A 14,520-nucleotide genomic window follows, 5' to 3' on the forward strand; every position below is an offset into this window, starting at 1 on the left:
AATGCTGGAATGCCTCCTCAAACGTCCTGACTGGGTTAGGAATTCTCTTGTTTCCCTCTTTACTGAGGTCCTTCACAATAATGTTGTTATTTGTCTTCCTGAAACAAACAGAACATTTATTTTAGAAATTAGCTTTTACTGAAAGGTTCTTTCAGTTTTACTCACTGTCAAAAAAAAAATGTATTCAATTATGTTAAAAACTTTGAAAAATAATGGATACTTGCAAAAACTACTTTTAACTGTCAAAAACCCTTTCTAAATAAAGAGAAAAATATATGAAAAGAACAGTAAGGTGTTTTATCGCTAATAAAAATAAATATCTGCTTAGACGACTGCTGATGATTGCCCACTGCATAAATGGACAGTCACCTGATAATTTTTCAGAAGTAATACCTCTTGTCTGCTTTGGATAGATAGTCACCTGATGTGTTTGTATATCAGAAGTAATGCCTTCTGTCTGCTCTTAGCACTCACCTTTACTTTGGAGTATATCATAGGGTCTCCTCCAAGAGGTTGGGAGTTTAGTATACATAACAAATTACCTTATGTGGGCCACTTCCTCTGGATGCATGTTAGCCACAGCTGGATCTTCTATGTAGAAATTCTTCCTTATTTCTGGGAGACCTACATTTTCGTATAATGAAAGAAACATCTACATTATAATGAGACATCTATATTATAATTTTAAAATATATCATTATCAGTCTTGATTTTGTTACATCAAATGTAAAAGTAAGTTGTGAATGTAACATAAATGTATGATAAGTGACAAGGAATAAGGTATTAAAAACAAGGACATAAAATCCTAGACTTCCTGAAGAACTGTGACAGAACCTTCAAATTTAATTTTTTCGTTGGCCTCCTTGTTGGCTCGTATCATTGCCCAGTTTATCATCGGTGCTGGGTTACTGCCAGTGGTTGAATCTGTTGGATTAGTGTTCATACCTACAAAAGTTTGTTACCTTAATCAAGTCTAAACATATTATTTGCAAGTTTTATCTTAATATGTCTGTCTCAACTCAATAACTGTATTAAATTGGTCACAAAGAAAATTACATCTAAAATATGAAATAAAATATAAAATAAATGAGCTATATAGAGCTAGGATTTTCTTTGATTTCCCTTTGAATATCACTTTGGTATTGTCAAACGTACTGTGACAGAATATCACTTTTAGTCAACAAATAAATTACAGTATTACACTGTCATACATGCCAACTTTCCCGATTTAGGCGGGATCCTCCCGATTTTACCCTCTCATCCCGCCTTCCCGATCGGGAAAGCAAAATTGCCCTTATTTCCCGATTTGAAAAAAAAATCACCAAAATTTCCGATTTTAAAAGTTTCCCTACCGCTGAATTTTGACAATCAGGATAACAATGTCAGACTTGTTTATTCAATGTACACAGATAAGTTTCATTGTGTATTTAACCAGATGTTAATTAGGCCTAGCCACAGGAAATCACTTCATGCTTGAACGCACGAAGTTGTCCACTGGTGCAAGAAGCTTATAGCTTGGGGCAATTAGGGGATTATCTTGTTAGTTTTAAAGGGTATGCAAGGTGAAACACACAGATTAACAAGATAATTGTTTGTCATTTTATTAAAAATATAAATTAAAGACAATAAAATGCAAATCAAACAATAAAAATGGAATCCAAATTAAGAGATCGTTTTTTGAAAACGAAAGTAGAAAACTATAAAGCATAGCTGCTGATTTTATCTACCTATAATGAAAAATATTTTAAAGTTTGCCAGTTAAAATATTATTAAAAAATTAAAATGAAACAATCAAGTGTATATCAATTAGAATTTCTTTCCCCTCCCTTCTCCCAAAAGTAATATGTTAGGTAGATCTATGTGCATGACTTAAGGAAATACCCACATGGCACCATCAAGCCTGACAAATTTCATGACTGTAAAAAAAATAATTCTGTTTTGGATAGGTGGAATAAATTTCTGTAAATTTAATATCTTATTAAAATTTCTAATAAATTGAAATATAAATAAAAAAATCTCAAAAATGTTTCTAGAAACAGGACTTTACAGTATCAATACCTCATTTATTTTTAGCCTTTGAAAAAAAATGATTTTAAAGTTGTACAATTTTCAATTTTTCACTAAAGTCTGTCCTGGTAGAAAAAAAGTTGTTTATATAAGTAACTATAAATACCCCTTCTTTAGTGAGAGAGGCACCTCATTTTATAGCAAAAATATTTCAATTTTTTGAAAGAAAAACATTTTTTGTGTTAAATTAATCCTTGAGTTTTATTGATAAGTGATATCAATATTATAAATTAAAAAAAAAATCATTTCATAATCATTTAATTTCATGGCAAAATGTCGCGAATTTAAAACTTTGAAAATTGTCGTCACGCGCTAAATCCCCCATGGGAATTTTCAAAAGTTGGCATGTATGCACTGTTGAAAATGTAATATTATTGTAATACATCACCTATCCATGTATCAACAAGTTGCCCAAATAAAAGAACAAATTTTGTTCAACATACAGTAGTTGTGATAGAAGGTTGTGTGAATCAATTTAATGTTAACAGCATTTGATGCTACAGGATGCATTATAGATACCCAGTCACTTACTTCCAAAAGATCTGGTCACCCTGCTGACTGGATTAATGGTCTCCTCTATCAGCTCTTTAGCTTTAGCCACAGCCTCCGGAGATCCTGAGAGCTCCACTCTAATCTCTCCATTATCATTCTCTTCTCTCGTCACCTAAAATACCCTCAACAATATAATGGTTTACATACATGTAGAAGGCATTTGCAGTCAATGAAAATGAAATGCAAAAGAGTGAAAAGGAAATAGACTTGTGGTGTACATTTGACATAAAACTTTCTCTCATAATAAGAATTAAGCATTGAGTAAAAGTATGGAAAAAGGGACTAAAATGTAGCAGAAAAGTTTGATTTGCATATCAAAAATGATATTACAGCGGCAATATAGAACTGTCCATAGATGACTAATTATTATTATAGCATGTACGGATCAATCTCACCTGAATTCTTGCATTACTGTTGTCCTGTAATTCCCTGATTTTAGAACCACCTTTACCTGTAGTGTTAGTAAAAACAAGCAATTAAATTCTAGCTTATTGGAGCATCAGATTATATTATAGAACACATAAAATATATTAGTTTTTTACTCTTTCCCATAGGTACTCAACCACATCTCCAGTGATTTAACTATATACTGTAAACCAACAACTATTTGTGTCATCTTTTATTCAAGATTTGTCAGTTTGAAATCAATCTGTGACAATTAATTTTCGTGACCGAATGTAAATAAAAATAAGTCGCGGAACTTGCAAATACATTTCTTGCATGCTAATAAAAGTTGGTTGACAGTAATTAAACGTCAGGTTTGCTGTTGATATGATGGTAATACTTATGTTAAATGCGATATTGAAGAAAGTGGGTACTGACAACATTCAAGAAGGATAAGAAAAAAATTTTGGTAGTGAATCGTTGTTTGAAATGAATGCTGACAAGTTGTTTTGAATAAATGATCTGTAATGGCTAAATGCTAAACTTCTTCAAAAGTGCATTGCATTCCTGTTTGTACGCTAATACATAGCTCAAGTTTTGGTCAATTGAGTGATTTCTATTGACTTTTTTCTTTAGGCTATAATAAAGTTTATTGAAAAAGTTGTAAACTCCATCCGGTGGGGAAATTGTTTATAAACACTGTTTCAACACAAGTCCTTAAAAATTACCTATGATTCTTCCTACTAGGGAGGATTCAACATACATCGCTGAACTATTTCCATCCGACCTCTCACTGCTGTCATTTCTCTGTGGACGTCCACCACCAAATGATCCTCCCCGTCTTGAGCGTTGCCCAGTTTCCCTACCCCGCCCTCTATCCCCTCGACCAAACCCCCTGTTTTCAAATGCATCTTCCTCTTCACGATTTCGCCAATCACTTCTGTCAGATCTTGATGACGACCAATTTCCTCGGCCCCGTGACCGTAGGCCTTCAAATCCGTTTGATCTTTCAGGTTGCATCTTCGGTGACTGACGTTGACTGACAGAGGGAGACTGGGTGTAGGTATTATCCCAGGCGCAATATTGAGGCTTTACTGTTACAGATGATGTTGTTCCGCCCTCTAATTCGGCGTCCCAATCCTCCTCTTCATACATCATTCACGAGAAAACTTGCACACAAATTGAAATTTCGAGGGAAATCTGCCGCATGGAGGCAAGTAAAGCTAGATATTATTTAGTTGCGCACAAAATCTGAAAACCCGTTGTTTTCAAAAAAATATTGATTTTAAATACTGTTAAAATTAAGACTAAAAAATTTAAATGCAATTCAACTCTTGCAAATTTTATAATTTATTTTTTAAATTAAAAATGTTTATACGAAAGTAAGAGAAAACCCAGTGAAAGTAAAATGGTGGAACTTGAGAAAGGAAGTTGGCCTGTGGATGCAGAAGTAAGCTTGTTTCATGCTATGAGGGGTCACAAGCCAGTTGGTATGTAAAACTCATTCAAATCTTGCGATTTAAATTTGTTTTGAACGTGAAAATTACTTAGAATTGATGCTGTTTAGACGCTTGACAGTTTTGATTGTTTGTAAGGGTTGCAAAAGATGAAGGAAAATTATTGTAAAATGTAAGAAAGAACAAAACACGGGTAAACTTCGATAACTCGACATTGGATACATCAACAACATGGGTAATCTCAGCGAGATGTTGTAGGGACTAAACTTTTGGCCTGGTGTTCATGTCGTAGGGACACTAGTTAGAATAATCAAACTGTGTCTTGGGACAAGCCCTCACCACAGTTAGAATACCACCTATATACTTGCAATGTAGCAAAAAATTGCAGAATCGCTCCGAAACGATTTTGAAGGATACAAACTGATTTACACTGAAAATAACATAAATTAATCATAACAAACCTTTTTGGGGCTGCGTAAGTATTTAAATGTTTTTTCTCGCTTCAAATTTACACGCCATGTTTATGTTCAGAACTCATTTGATTGTTCACAGTAAATGCACTAGTACGAATTATCGCCCGTGTTTACTTTGCTACATTGTGAATACATGGAATGCATTCTATTGTTAAACCGAGTCTGTAGGACATTTATCATTTTAACGATAGAACATTCTATCTATAGGGACACCAGACCAAAATTTTAGTCCCTATGACATCTCGCTGAGGTTACAACATGGGATATGTCGACGTCCGTCCGCGGTCCCTACAGTATTTAAATGATTTGCAAAAACTCTGATTTGTCAACATTGCCACCCATTGGTAATGTAAATGTCGACAACCCCGCTTATCTCAAAGTACGAGGGTTGATCAAAAAGTTTGTGGAATTTCTTAATATTTCATTCATTTATAAGTGAAATTGGTTGAAAATTACAAATGAGAATAAAGACACTTGTTGAATATTTTAGATTAAAAAGTATTTTAAATATTTGTGATAGTAACTCTATGGCAGTTGCCATAGAAACGGATGTTTGGAAATGCGGGGGGAGACATCAATGCGTTTATTATCATTTTAATTCTTAATACTTGAAATGAGAATTAAACCGATCTTCGTGTTATAGAAAACGAAAATTATGTCATTATTACGATTGCTTGATCTTTTATAAACTTTTGTGTGTGTATTTTACTGATTTTACTGGATATTTCGTTTATTAATAATTTATTGTTCATCTTAAGGTTGTTAGACGACGTCAAATTTCGGTCAAGTCATAACTTTTGTGAAAATCCTGGGATCACTCTATCTCAGATGCGTATATTATTGACATAGACTGAGGAAAAATGCATTTAGCCACTGGTTTTCCAGTGGCGTAAGAAAATGAAGAAAAATAGAACCTTCATGGACGTTGATTAAAGGTGTGGCCGCCTTTTTGAGGCTCTGTTTTAAGTGTTGTCCCCCTTGATAAATTAAAAGCGTTGATAGACGTTGTCGGCTGACGTACTGTTCTTGACATTGCTACTGAAATCGGGTTATATGGAAAGATGGGGAGTATTTTGACATATGAGTAAAAAATGAAGATGAATTGGTGCGAGAGCATACCCAGGCTTTTCTTGAGAAAAAAAAAATGGAGAAAAGGGCAGCATTTTGAAGAATTACGTGTTCGAATTTGACATAAGGGTGAGATGATCTCTATAACGTGACGTGACATACCTAACTTGACGTTATGCCGAAGTCTCCCCCGGGTTTCACAACCATCCATTTTCAGAAAGCCCTTGTGACCTTATTGGTAATTGGAACGTGGTGAAATTTTCCAGTATTGTTGCATTATGACTGTATTTCATAAATATGCCTATTGTTTGCTTTTGTCAAATCATGATAAAATTTTAAAAAGAAATTCCACGAACTTTTGGATCAACCCTCGTATATTGTTTGTCAGATGGTCATGTACAGATGACTCTGTGTATCTCAACGTTGTTAGAAATTTACACCTTTTACACCTATGTTTGACTGCATGCTTAATAATTCTATAGAATTGTGTTTGTAGAGAAATCTCTGAGACGTTAACAGGTCCAGTCCAAAGTCTATTTCTACCTACGTAGCTATTTTTACCTACGTAGCTATTTTTACCTACGAGGTATTTAAACCTACCCAAAGTAGCTATTTTTACCTACTTTCTGCTTTACATGCATTTTTTGGCCAAATGCAGGAATGACGCAACATGGTGAGCACAAAACTTCTTAATACAGTCACCCCGATGATGGATATGACAAAAAATTGCCCAAAAAATGATTACTTCGTATATTATCAATTTTGCATACAAACTAATGTGAATTTGCCAATTCAAGAAGTAATCATTTTTTGGACAAAATTTTGTTGAATTCATCTTTAGTGTGACTGTATCAAATTAAAATTGTATTTACCATGTTGCGTCGTTCTGTCTGTTGGACACAAAATGCAGATAATACAGAAAGTAGATAAAAATAGTTACAGTTACTTTGGGTAGGTTTAAATACTTACGTAGCTATTAATAGCTACATAGGTAGAAATAGTCTTTGGACCGGACCTGGTTAATTGTTTAATATTAAGCTTGGGTAATATCATTGATAAATCTACGTGATTCTGCATAAATATACAAGCATTTATTTATATTGAAATCTAACATAACTCTAAAAATTTTGGAAAAAGTAGCTCAATGAATAAAAAAACACAATGAATTTAATTTAAATTGATGAATAAAATGATTTTATTTCCTATGTAGCTGTAACACAAGCTTTGATTGGTTACATAATTGGGTACAAGATTGGTTACATAATTGGGTACAAGTTTCCGTACACCCGACTTGAGCCGTGGGTAAAAAAAAAAAGTGACATCACAATGCATTAATAGTTTTTTTATGATAAAAAGCAATTAACGTGACATCACAATGCATCGTAGGGTGAAGAAAATCTTATTGATAGCTTGAAACACAGTTGATTAGACTTTGTTTAATATAAAGAATTTATTTGGGTGCATAGGAAATAATTTTTTTTATCTAGGTCCATTCAAGGGTGTACAGGGATTATCCCCGGGTTGTATTCCACACACCCTTCGGCGTCAGGGTAACTAATAGTATTCCATGATATTTTGTGGTAAAACTGCATTCAAAAGGAAACAATCCAATCCATGACATGCACAATAACTGTCAGTTGTAATTCATGCATGTGTAACTTCTGATCAGTACATTTGTTTCAATATGAACTTTAAAATCTTTTTATATTTTGATTTGAAAATGAAAATATAATGATGAATGTTGATGAAATAATAATGAAATGAACTAAATAATAAAAATGTGCATTAATTTTTATGCCCCCTTCGAAAAAGGGAGGGCATATTGCTTTGCTGCTGTCTGTTAGTTGGTCTGTGTGTCTGTAGGTCCACCATCACTTTCCATTCATTTTCTTTGCAAAGGTTCACATATTGAAATGAAATTTGGTACACATATTTATCATAAGAATATCTATATCAAGTTCTATTTTGGGTATGATCGGGCCATTTTGGACAGAGTTATGCCCCTAAAACTTAGAAAAATTCCAATTATTTGCATTTTCTGTTAATTCTCATTGCAGAGATTGCTTCAAAATATTGAAATGAAATTTGGTGAACAGAATTATCTAGGTCAATTAAGTTCTGTTTTGGGTATGATCGAGTCATTTGGACAGAGTTATGCCCCTTGGAAAAAAAATTCCAATTATTATTGGGAGGGGGGGGGAGTGTTTTATAAACATCTTTTGTTTATATCATAGATGCCAACTTTATACCCAATGCCATTGCAGTTCAAAGTTTATAGACTGTGTATTTTTGATTGTGTTGTGACAAAAAAAAAGCAAGTAACTCGTTGAAGGGTGGATGGAAAATTTTGAAAATTGAGAAAGATTTAGATAAAGAACAAAAAAAACTTTTGAATTTCATGAATAAGGCTAAAAAAATTAGATTTTGTAATAAATATAGAGGGATAGCTGAAATAGATGAGCTTAAAGTCTATTGTTATACTTTTAAAATGTTTTTATAATACTGACACAAAAGCAAAAATGAGAGGATAACAGATAAACATGAAATAGCTTTCAAAAGAGGGATTAGTTCATTTGACTAACACACCAGATTAGTCCATTCACAGCAGTGTCTACTAATCTAGGAAATTATTCACATTTAATGAATATCTATATATGCAGATATATCAGTAGCGGTATAAAAAAAATTTTGTTGACTCTCTCTCTCTACATAGAGGCTATAAATAGGGATTTTTTTGATTGAATGTAACAATATAATTTACTCATTGTGTTACATTATTTACAGGTGTTAACAAACATTTTCAAATGTTGTTCATTCATGAAAAGCTGAACAGCTCTTCCAGTAGAAAAATTTCATCAAAAGACATCTGGGATCACCTTAGTTCTATGTACGACTTACAGGCACTGGTAAGACATTACTTCTATGCATGACTTACATGTATAGGCACTGGTAAGACACTACAACTATGTATGACTTATAGGCACTGGTAAGACATTACTTCTATGCATGACTTACATGTATAGGCAATGGTAAGACACTACAACTATGTATGACTTATAGGCACTGGTAAGACATTACATTTACAACAGTTACTATGTACCTATGACTTACAGGCACTTGTAAGACATTACTTCTATGCATGACTTACATGTATAGGCAATGGTAAGACACTACAACTATGTAGGACTTACAGGCACTTGTAAGACATTACTTCTATGCATGACTTATATGTACAGGCACTGGTAAGAAAATACATATACAAGTAAATATGAGTTACAGGCAATGGTAAAAATGTTCTTGGGTTCACAGTTTAAGATTTCTATTAAGATCAAGGATTGTGAATTTGATTGTTTGAATTTTGGAATGATAAGTCATATGTTCTCCCTTGATATTTGTCTTATTGTGCGATGTTTAATTTTGTTAGCTCTTCTGAGCCAAAGGCTCAAAGAGCTAATGCTATGGCCATTTGTGCGGTGTGCGTCGTGCGGTGTGCGTTAACTTTTTAGAAAATGGGCCATAACTCAAGAACGCCTTGGCCAATCAGTGTCAAATTTGTCACAGGGTATTCTTGGTCCAAGGGCTACCATTTATACTAAAATAAGGGTTGGGACCCTTAATGACGTTCGATCCTGATATTTAAAGTCTTAAACTTTTTTTGCCAAGTATATTTTAAGTTTCTACATACATAGCTTAATTAAAATTCAAATCAAAAAATGGGGGTCAATATGCTTCTTTTGGCGCTACAGTACATTTGATATGACCTTCTTGCACTGAAATTTGTGTCTAAGTTAAAAATTACACCTTCGACGTTTTCCCTGCAATATTTTTATCCAATTAAAGCAATAAACAAAATGAACTCTAAGTCTGTTTATAAAAAGACATTTTAAAATTGTAACTAAGAAAAAGTTTCAACTTACTTCGCATAATCAATTATTTGACCTTTCTGCACTAATAAATTGTAGTTTTTCTGGCATTGAAAATTTAATAAGCAAGAAAATTATTTTAAAGTCTTAAACTTTTTCTGATTTTAAGCAAATAGGTCAAAGTTACCTTGAATATTTAGAAAAGAACATCAAAAGTGGGGGTATATGATGTTAATTTTCAGTTATTACTAAAAAAGTGTAAATTTTACGTTAAAATTGACTAAATTTTTTCCCCGGTTTTCAGAATATATTTACTATATTTGTCAAACTCTGTTGAAAGAATTCATACGAAATGATTTAATAGATATTTCGGAACCAGCATGACACATTTTGTTGCAAAAAACAGCTTTGTGTGCAACCAGCATGGAAAAATAGGAATCCAAAATATAGGGTACTGTTTTAGTTCAAAAGGGAAAAACTGATGATTTTCGTCTAAAAAACCTTCCGCCACAAAATATAGTCCCTAGTTTAATTCAACTTGAACGAATTTAATCGCGGTTTTTTCATTAAATATACTTCAATATGCATTGTAGAATTCAGATTTTATGTTAGAATTTAAAAATGATGCAGAATTTTATAAATAAAGGACATGACCAAAATCCACTAAAAAACTCAGGATCGAACGTCCTTAAATAAGGGGAGATAATCAGGAAAACAAAACCAAAAGTACTGGTTGCTAAAAAATCTTCTTCTCCAGAACCACCTGGCAGATTTTCACCAAACTTACACACAAGGATTAGAATATGTTGAAGATTAAAAATTGTTCAAGGCATGACCCTGGGGCAAAGGGCGTGGTCTCAAGGTCACTTCAAAGTTGACCTAAATTTACAATTGATAAAAACGTTTATATTTTGCTTACTATAAGGACTAGGATCATCAAATCTTGTAAGTTGATGCATCTTAAGACTTCACATCATATTAAATCAAAAGTAGATCACAGTGACCTACTTTTCTAATTTTGCGGGCATTTGTTTTCAAATTGATTTGAAGGCATATTTTGGACACTTTAAGGCCTATGATCATCAAACTTTGTTAGTTGATGCATCTTGGGTCCTTGAACAACGTCAACTTAAAAGTAGGTCACCTTGACCTACTTTTTGAACTTGATGACTTATCCTTTTTAAAACATTTAATCCCATTATTGCAGACACTGAGAGGGTTAGATTCATCAAATCTTGTAAATTGCTGCATCTTGGGACCTTAAAACATATTTATGAAAAAGAAGGTCACTGTGACCTACTTTTTGAATTTTGCAGGCATATGTTTTCATATTGTTTAAAAGGCATATTTTGATTACCTTCAGACCTATGATCATCAAACTTGGTCAGCAGATGCATCTTGGGACTTTGAAAAATGTTGACTAAAATGTAGGTCACGGTGACCTACTTTTGACATTTTATGGCATTATTTAAATATCTTCGGTATTTATTGGCTAAGAATCATCAAACTTTGTGAGTTGATGCTTGGGCTTTCGGAGAGTGACGACCAAAAAGTAGGTCACGATGACCTACTTTTGACATTTTATAGCTTTATTTAAGTATCTTAGGTATTTATAAGGTTAGAAGCATCAAACTTTGTGAGTTGATGCATCTTGGGTTTTCGGAGAGTGACAACCAAAAAGTAGGTCATGGTGACCTACTTTTGACATTTTGTACTTAGAATCATCAAACTTTGTGGGTTGATGCATCTTGGGTTTTCGGAGAGTGATGACCAAAAAGTAGGTCACGGTGACCTACTTTTGAATATCTCAGATACATATTGGCTGAGAATCATCAAACTTTGTCAGTTGATGTATTTTGGGCTTTCGAAAATCGCCTACTAAAAATTAAGTCACAGTGACCTACTTTTAACATTTTATGGCTATAATTAAGTATCTACAGTACTTATTGGCTTGAAATAATCAAACTTTGTCAGTTGATGCATTTTGGTTTTTCCAAGAATGTGGATGAAAAAGTAGGTCAAGGTGACTTACTTTTGAATATCTCACATACTTATTGGCTTAGAATCTTCAATCTTTGTCTATAGCTTTATTAAAATATCTTCAGTCATAATTGGCTAAGAATCATCAAACTTTGTCAGTTGATGCAACTTGGCTCTTAGAATACTTAGGGTTAGAGGCTTCAAATAGAAATGATAGGTTGTACAATTTATCAGAAGAGCGATTCAAGGCCCTTGGGCCTCTTGTTTGAAACAAAACCTTTTTATATAAGGTCCTCAAAGTGAAAATCTCCACTAAAATGATAGGAGTCCTGGAACATCATCAGTGTCAATGACCATTTAGAGCTTGTGTATTTAATCCTATGAAAGAATATACATGTATATGAAGGGTGAAAAAAAATCTAAGAGTACACAAAATGGTTGGGTGAAATTTTGATTTTGACAGACATATTTTATGTGTAGCAATGTTATTGATCAATAAATATAAATTTAGGATTCATTTGAATTTGGAACTGTACCCAGATTTTATTTATTTTCAGAATGAATCAGAAATAATACCATTTCCAAACAAAGAGTCTGATTTTGACCTGCCTGGAGATGATTTCAAGGTTAAAGACAGTTCCAGAGTCACCACAGAATCCTCGCAAGAAGAGAAATCCGATTCAAAGTCTGAGTCAGGTAAATGTTTACTTCTGAATCAAAGTTTAACTCAAGTAAATGTTAAATCTGAATAAGTTTAACTCAGGTAAATGTTAAATCTGAATCAAAGTTTGACTCAGGTAAATGTTAAATCTGAATCAAAGTTTGACTCAGGTAAATGTTAAATCTGAATCAAAGTTTAACTCAGGTAAATGTGAAATCTGAATCAAAGTTTGACTCAGGTAATATTAAATCTGAATCAAAGTTTAACTCATGTAAATGTTAAATCTGAATCAAAGTTTAACTCAGGTAAATGTTAAATCTGAATCAAAGTTTGACTCAGGTAAATGTTAAATCTGAATCAAAGTTTGACTCAGGTAAATGTTTACTTCTGAATCAAAGTTTAACTCAGGTAAATCAAAGTGTAATTTAGATAAATGTTTGAATCTGAATGTCTGAAATGGCTTGGTTCAAGCTCCTGATGATAGCAGATAACCTGGCAGCTAGGTGATAAATATCAATTTCTATTGAACAAACAGCTAGCCTAACCTTTAAGACTGCTAAGTCTAACATTTGGGATAAAAATATATCGCTAAAAACTTATTTTGAAGCCAGAAAAGTTTATTTCAAGCAAAAATATATACATGTATATAAATTTACATTTCATTTACTTATAATTCACATAGAAATAATTCCCTTTTTGCTTTAAATCAACGGTGCTGTGAAGTTGTAACTTAGGAGGCAATCTTCCATTGGGTATTTAGCACTAAATATTTATGCTAGCTCTCCCTATGTAGCGGCTAGGCTAGCCAGCATAGTTTCAAAAAAGCAACCACTCTTTTGAATGCACTCCTGGTAAATGTTTAAATCAGCATCAAAGTCTGGCTCATGGAAATGTTTGAATCAGAATTCTCACTCAGAATTTATGTCTTTTTCCCTCAAATTTAATGTATTGAAATTGAATATTATCATTGAATTATTAATTGTGTTACCAACTTATTGCATTATTTATTACTTTAATAGGAACAAAACATGGAAAATCGGACAAAAATGAATCCAAGCAAATTGAAAACAAACACACGAGCAATGTACTTCATGCCAACACACCAGAAAACTCCCCAAAGAGGAAACGAACGAGAAATACTCCATCAGCCAATGCCAGTCCTGCTACTCCCGATGTCCCGCCTCCAAAGCGAAGACGATAACAAATAACTGTGTTCTGACAAACGTGAAAGTGGCAGCTGAAAAGATAGACTTAATTTCATTAGTTAGGGGTTATAATCTCTTAGCATGAAGTTACATGAAGTATATAATTGTAGAGCTAACAGAGTTTCAATGCAATTTTCATCTCCCATTCCAGTTCACTAGATGTCAATTTAGGCTTTTTTATCATGATTTTCTGTTTCTCTTTTTACTGATAATGAAATTTTGCTTATTTTCTGACTTGGGGTTGTTTCTGGTAGATAACACACCAAAAGATACGTTATATGTGTACAAGAAAGAATGATGCAGTCTGTATGTACAACCCTTAATATACTGGGCAGAAAAATATCAAGATTTTTAGGAAGTCATACTTCTTGGGAATTTGATACCCCCTGTATGTAAAAGGAAAATAGTACATGTGTATTAAATGTATATTGTTGTTACATATTTCACAGGTACTGGTTATACCTTGAATTATGTTAATGTTCCAACTACAGTAAAATAAATTTATAAAAAAAAAAATTTGTGTCTCACATTTTTTAGAACCCATTTCCTAATGAAAAAGAGAACCAAACAAATGACAAGAAAAAAACAGAGCAGATAATTTACTAATGTACAGCACTTTTTCCTAAAGCGGCTCTTAGTGTTAAAGGAACATAAACACAGTTTCAAATGAAAGTAAAGCAAAATTTATGAATTTCACCATCTTTTCTTGTATGGACATGAGTCAAAATTATCAAAATTTGTGTAATGTCCAAATGTTTTTAGAGAGAGGGACTTTAAACAATAATGAATTACAACATTATTATAAACACC

At 33.0% G+C, this 14,520-nt stretch overlaps 2 protein-coding genes across 2 annotated transcripts in view; one reads left to right on the forward strand and one right to left on the reverse strand.

Annotated features, from left to right (window-relative positions):
* LOC134232875 (probable ATP-dependent RNA helicase DDX43) overlaps positions 1–4,231 on the reverse strand; it is a 20,702-nt gene extending 16,471 nt beyond the window's left edge. The window contains exons 1-6 of the mRNA XM_062714849.1: positions 3,732–4,231; positions 3,015–3,070; positions 2,599–2,731; positions 835–945; positions 543–624; positions 1–98 (exon numbers count right to left, since the gene is read on the reverse strand). The exon at positions 1–98 is cut by the window's left edge and continues 3 nt beyond it. Coding sequence (XP_062570833.1) covers positions 1–98; positions 543–624; positions 835–945; positions 2,599–2,731; positions 3,015–3,070; positions 3,732–4,161 — 910 coding nt within the window. The 5' untranslated portion in view covers positions 4,162–4,231. The remainder of the gene's footprint in view (positions 99–542; positions 625–834; positions 946–2,598; positions 2,732–3,014; positions 3,071–3,731) is intronic.
* A 153-nt stretch (positions 4,232–4,384) lies between these two features.
* On the forward strand, positions 4,385–13,937 carry LOC134232876 (MRG/MORF4L-binding protein-like). The gene is made up of 4 exons (XM_062714850.1): positions 4,385–4,493; positions 8,786–8,907; positions 12,402–12,540; positions 13,525–13,937. The coding sequence occupies exons 1-4, from the start codon at positions 4,412–4,414 to the stop codon at positions 13,704–13,706; spliced, it is 525 nt and encodes a 174-aa protein (XP_062570834.1). The 5' UTR covers positions 4,385–4,411; the 3' UTR covers positions 13,707–13,937.
* Positions 13,938–14,520: the final 583 nt, after the last annotated feature.

The sequence above is a fragment of the Saccostrea cucullata genome, unplaced genomic scaffold (genome assembly GCF_032062105.1).
Source record: "Saccostrea cucullata isolate Sc308-1 unplaced genomic scaffold, CSIRO_AGI_Scuc_v1 ctg52, whole genome shotgun sequence".
NCBI lineage: Eukaryota > Metazoa > Mollusca > Bivalvia > Ostreida > Ostreidae > Saccostrea > Saccostrea cuccullata.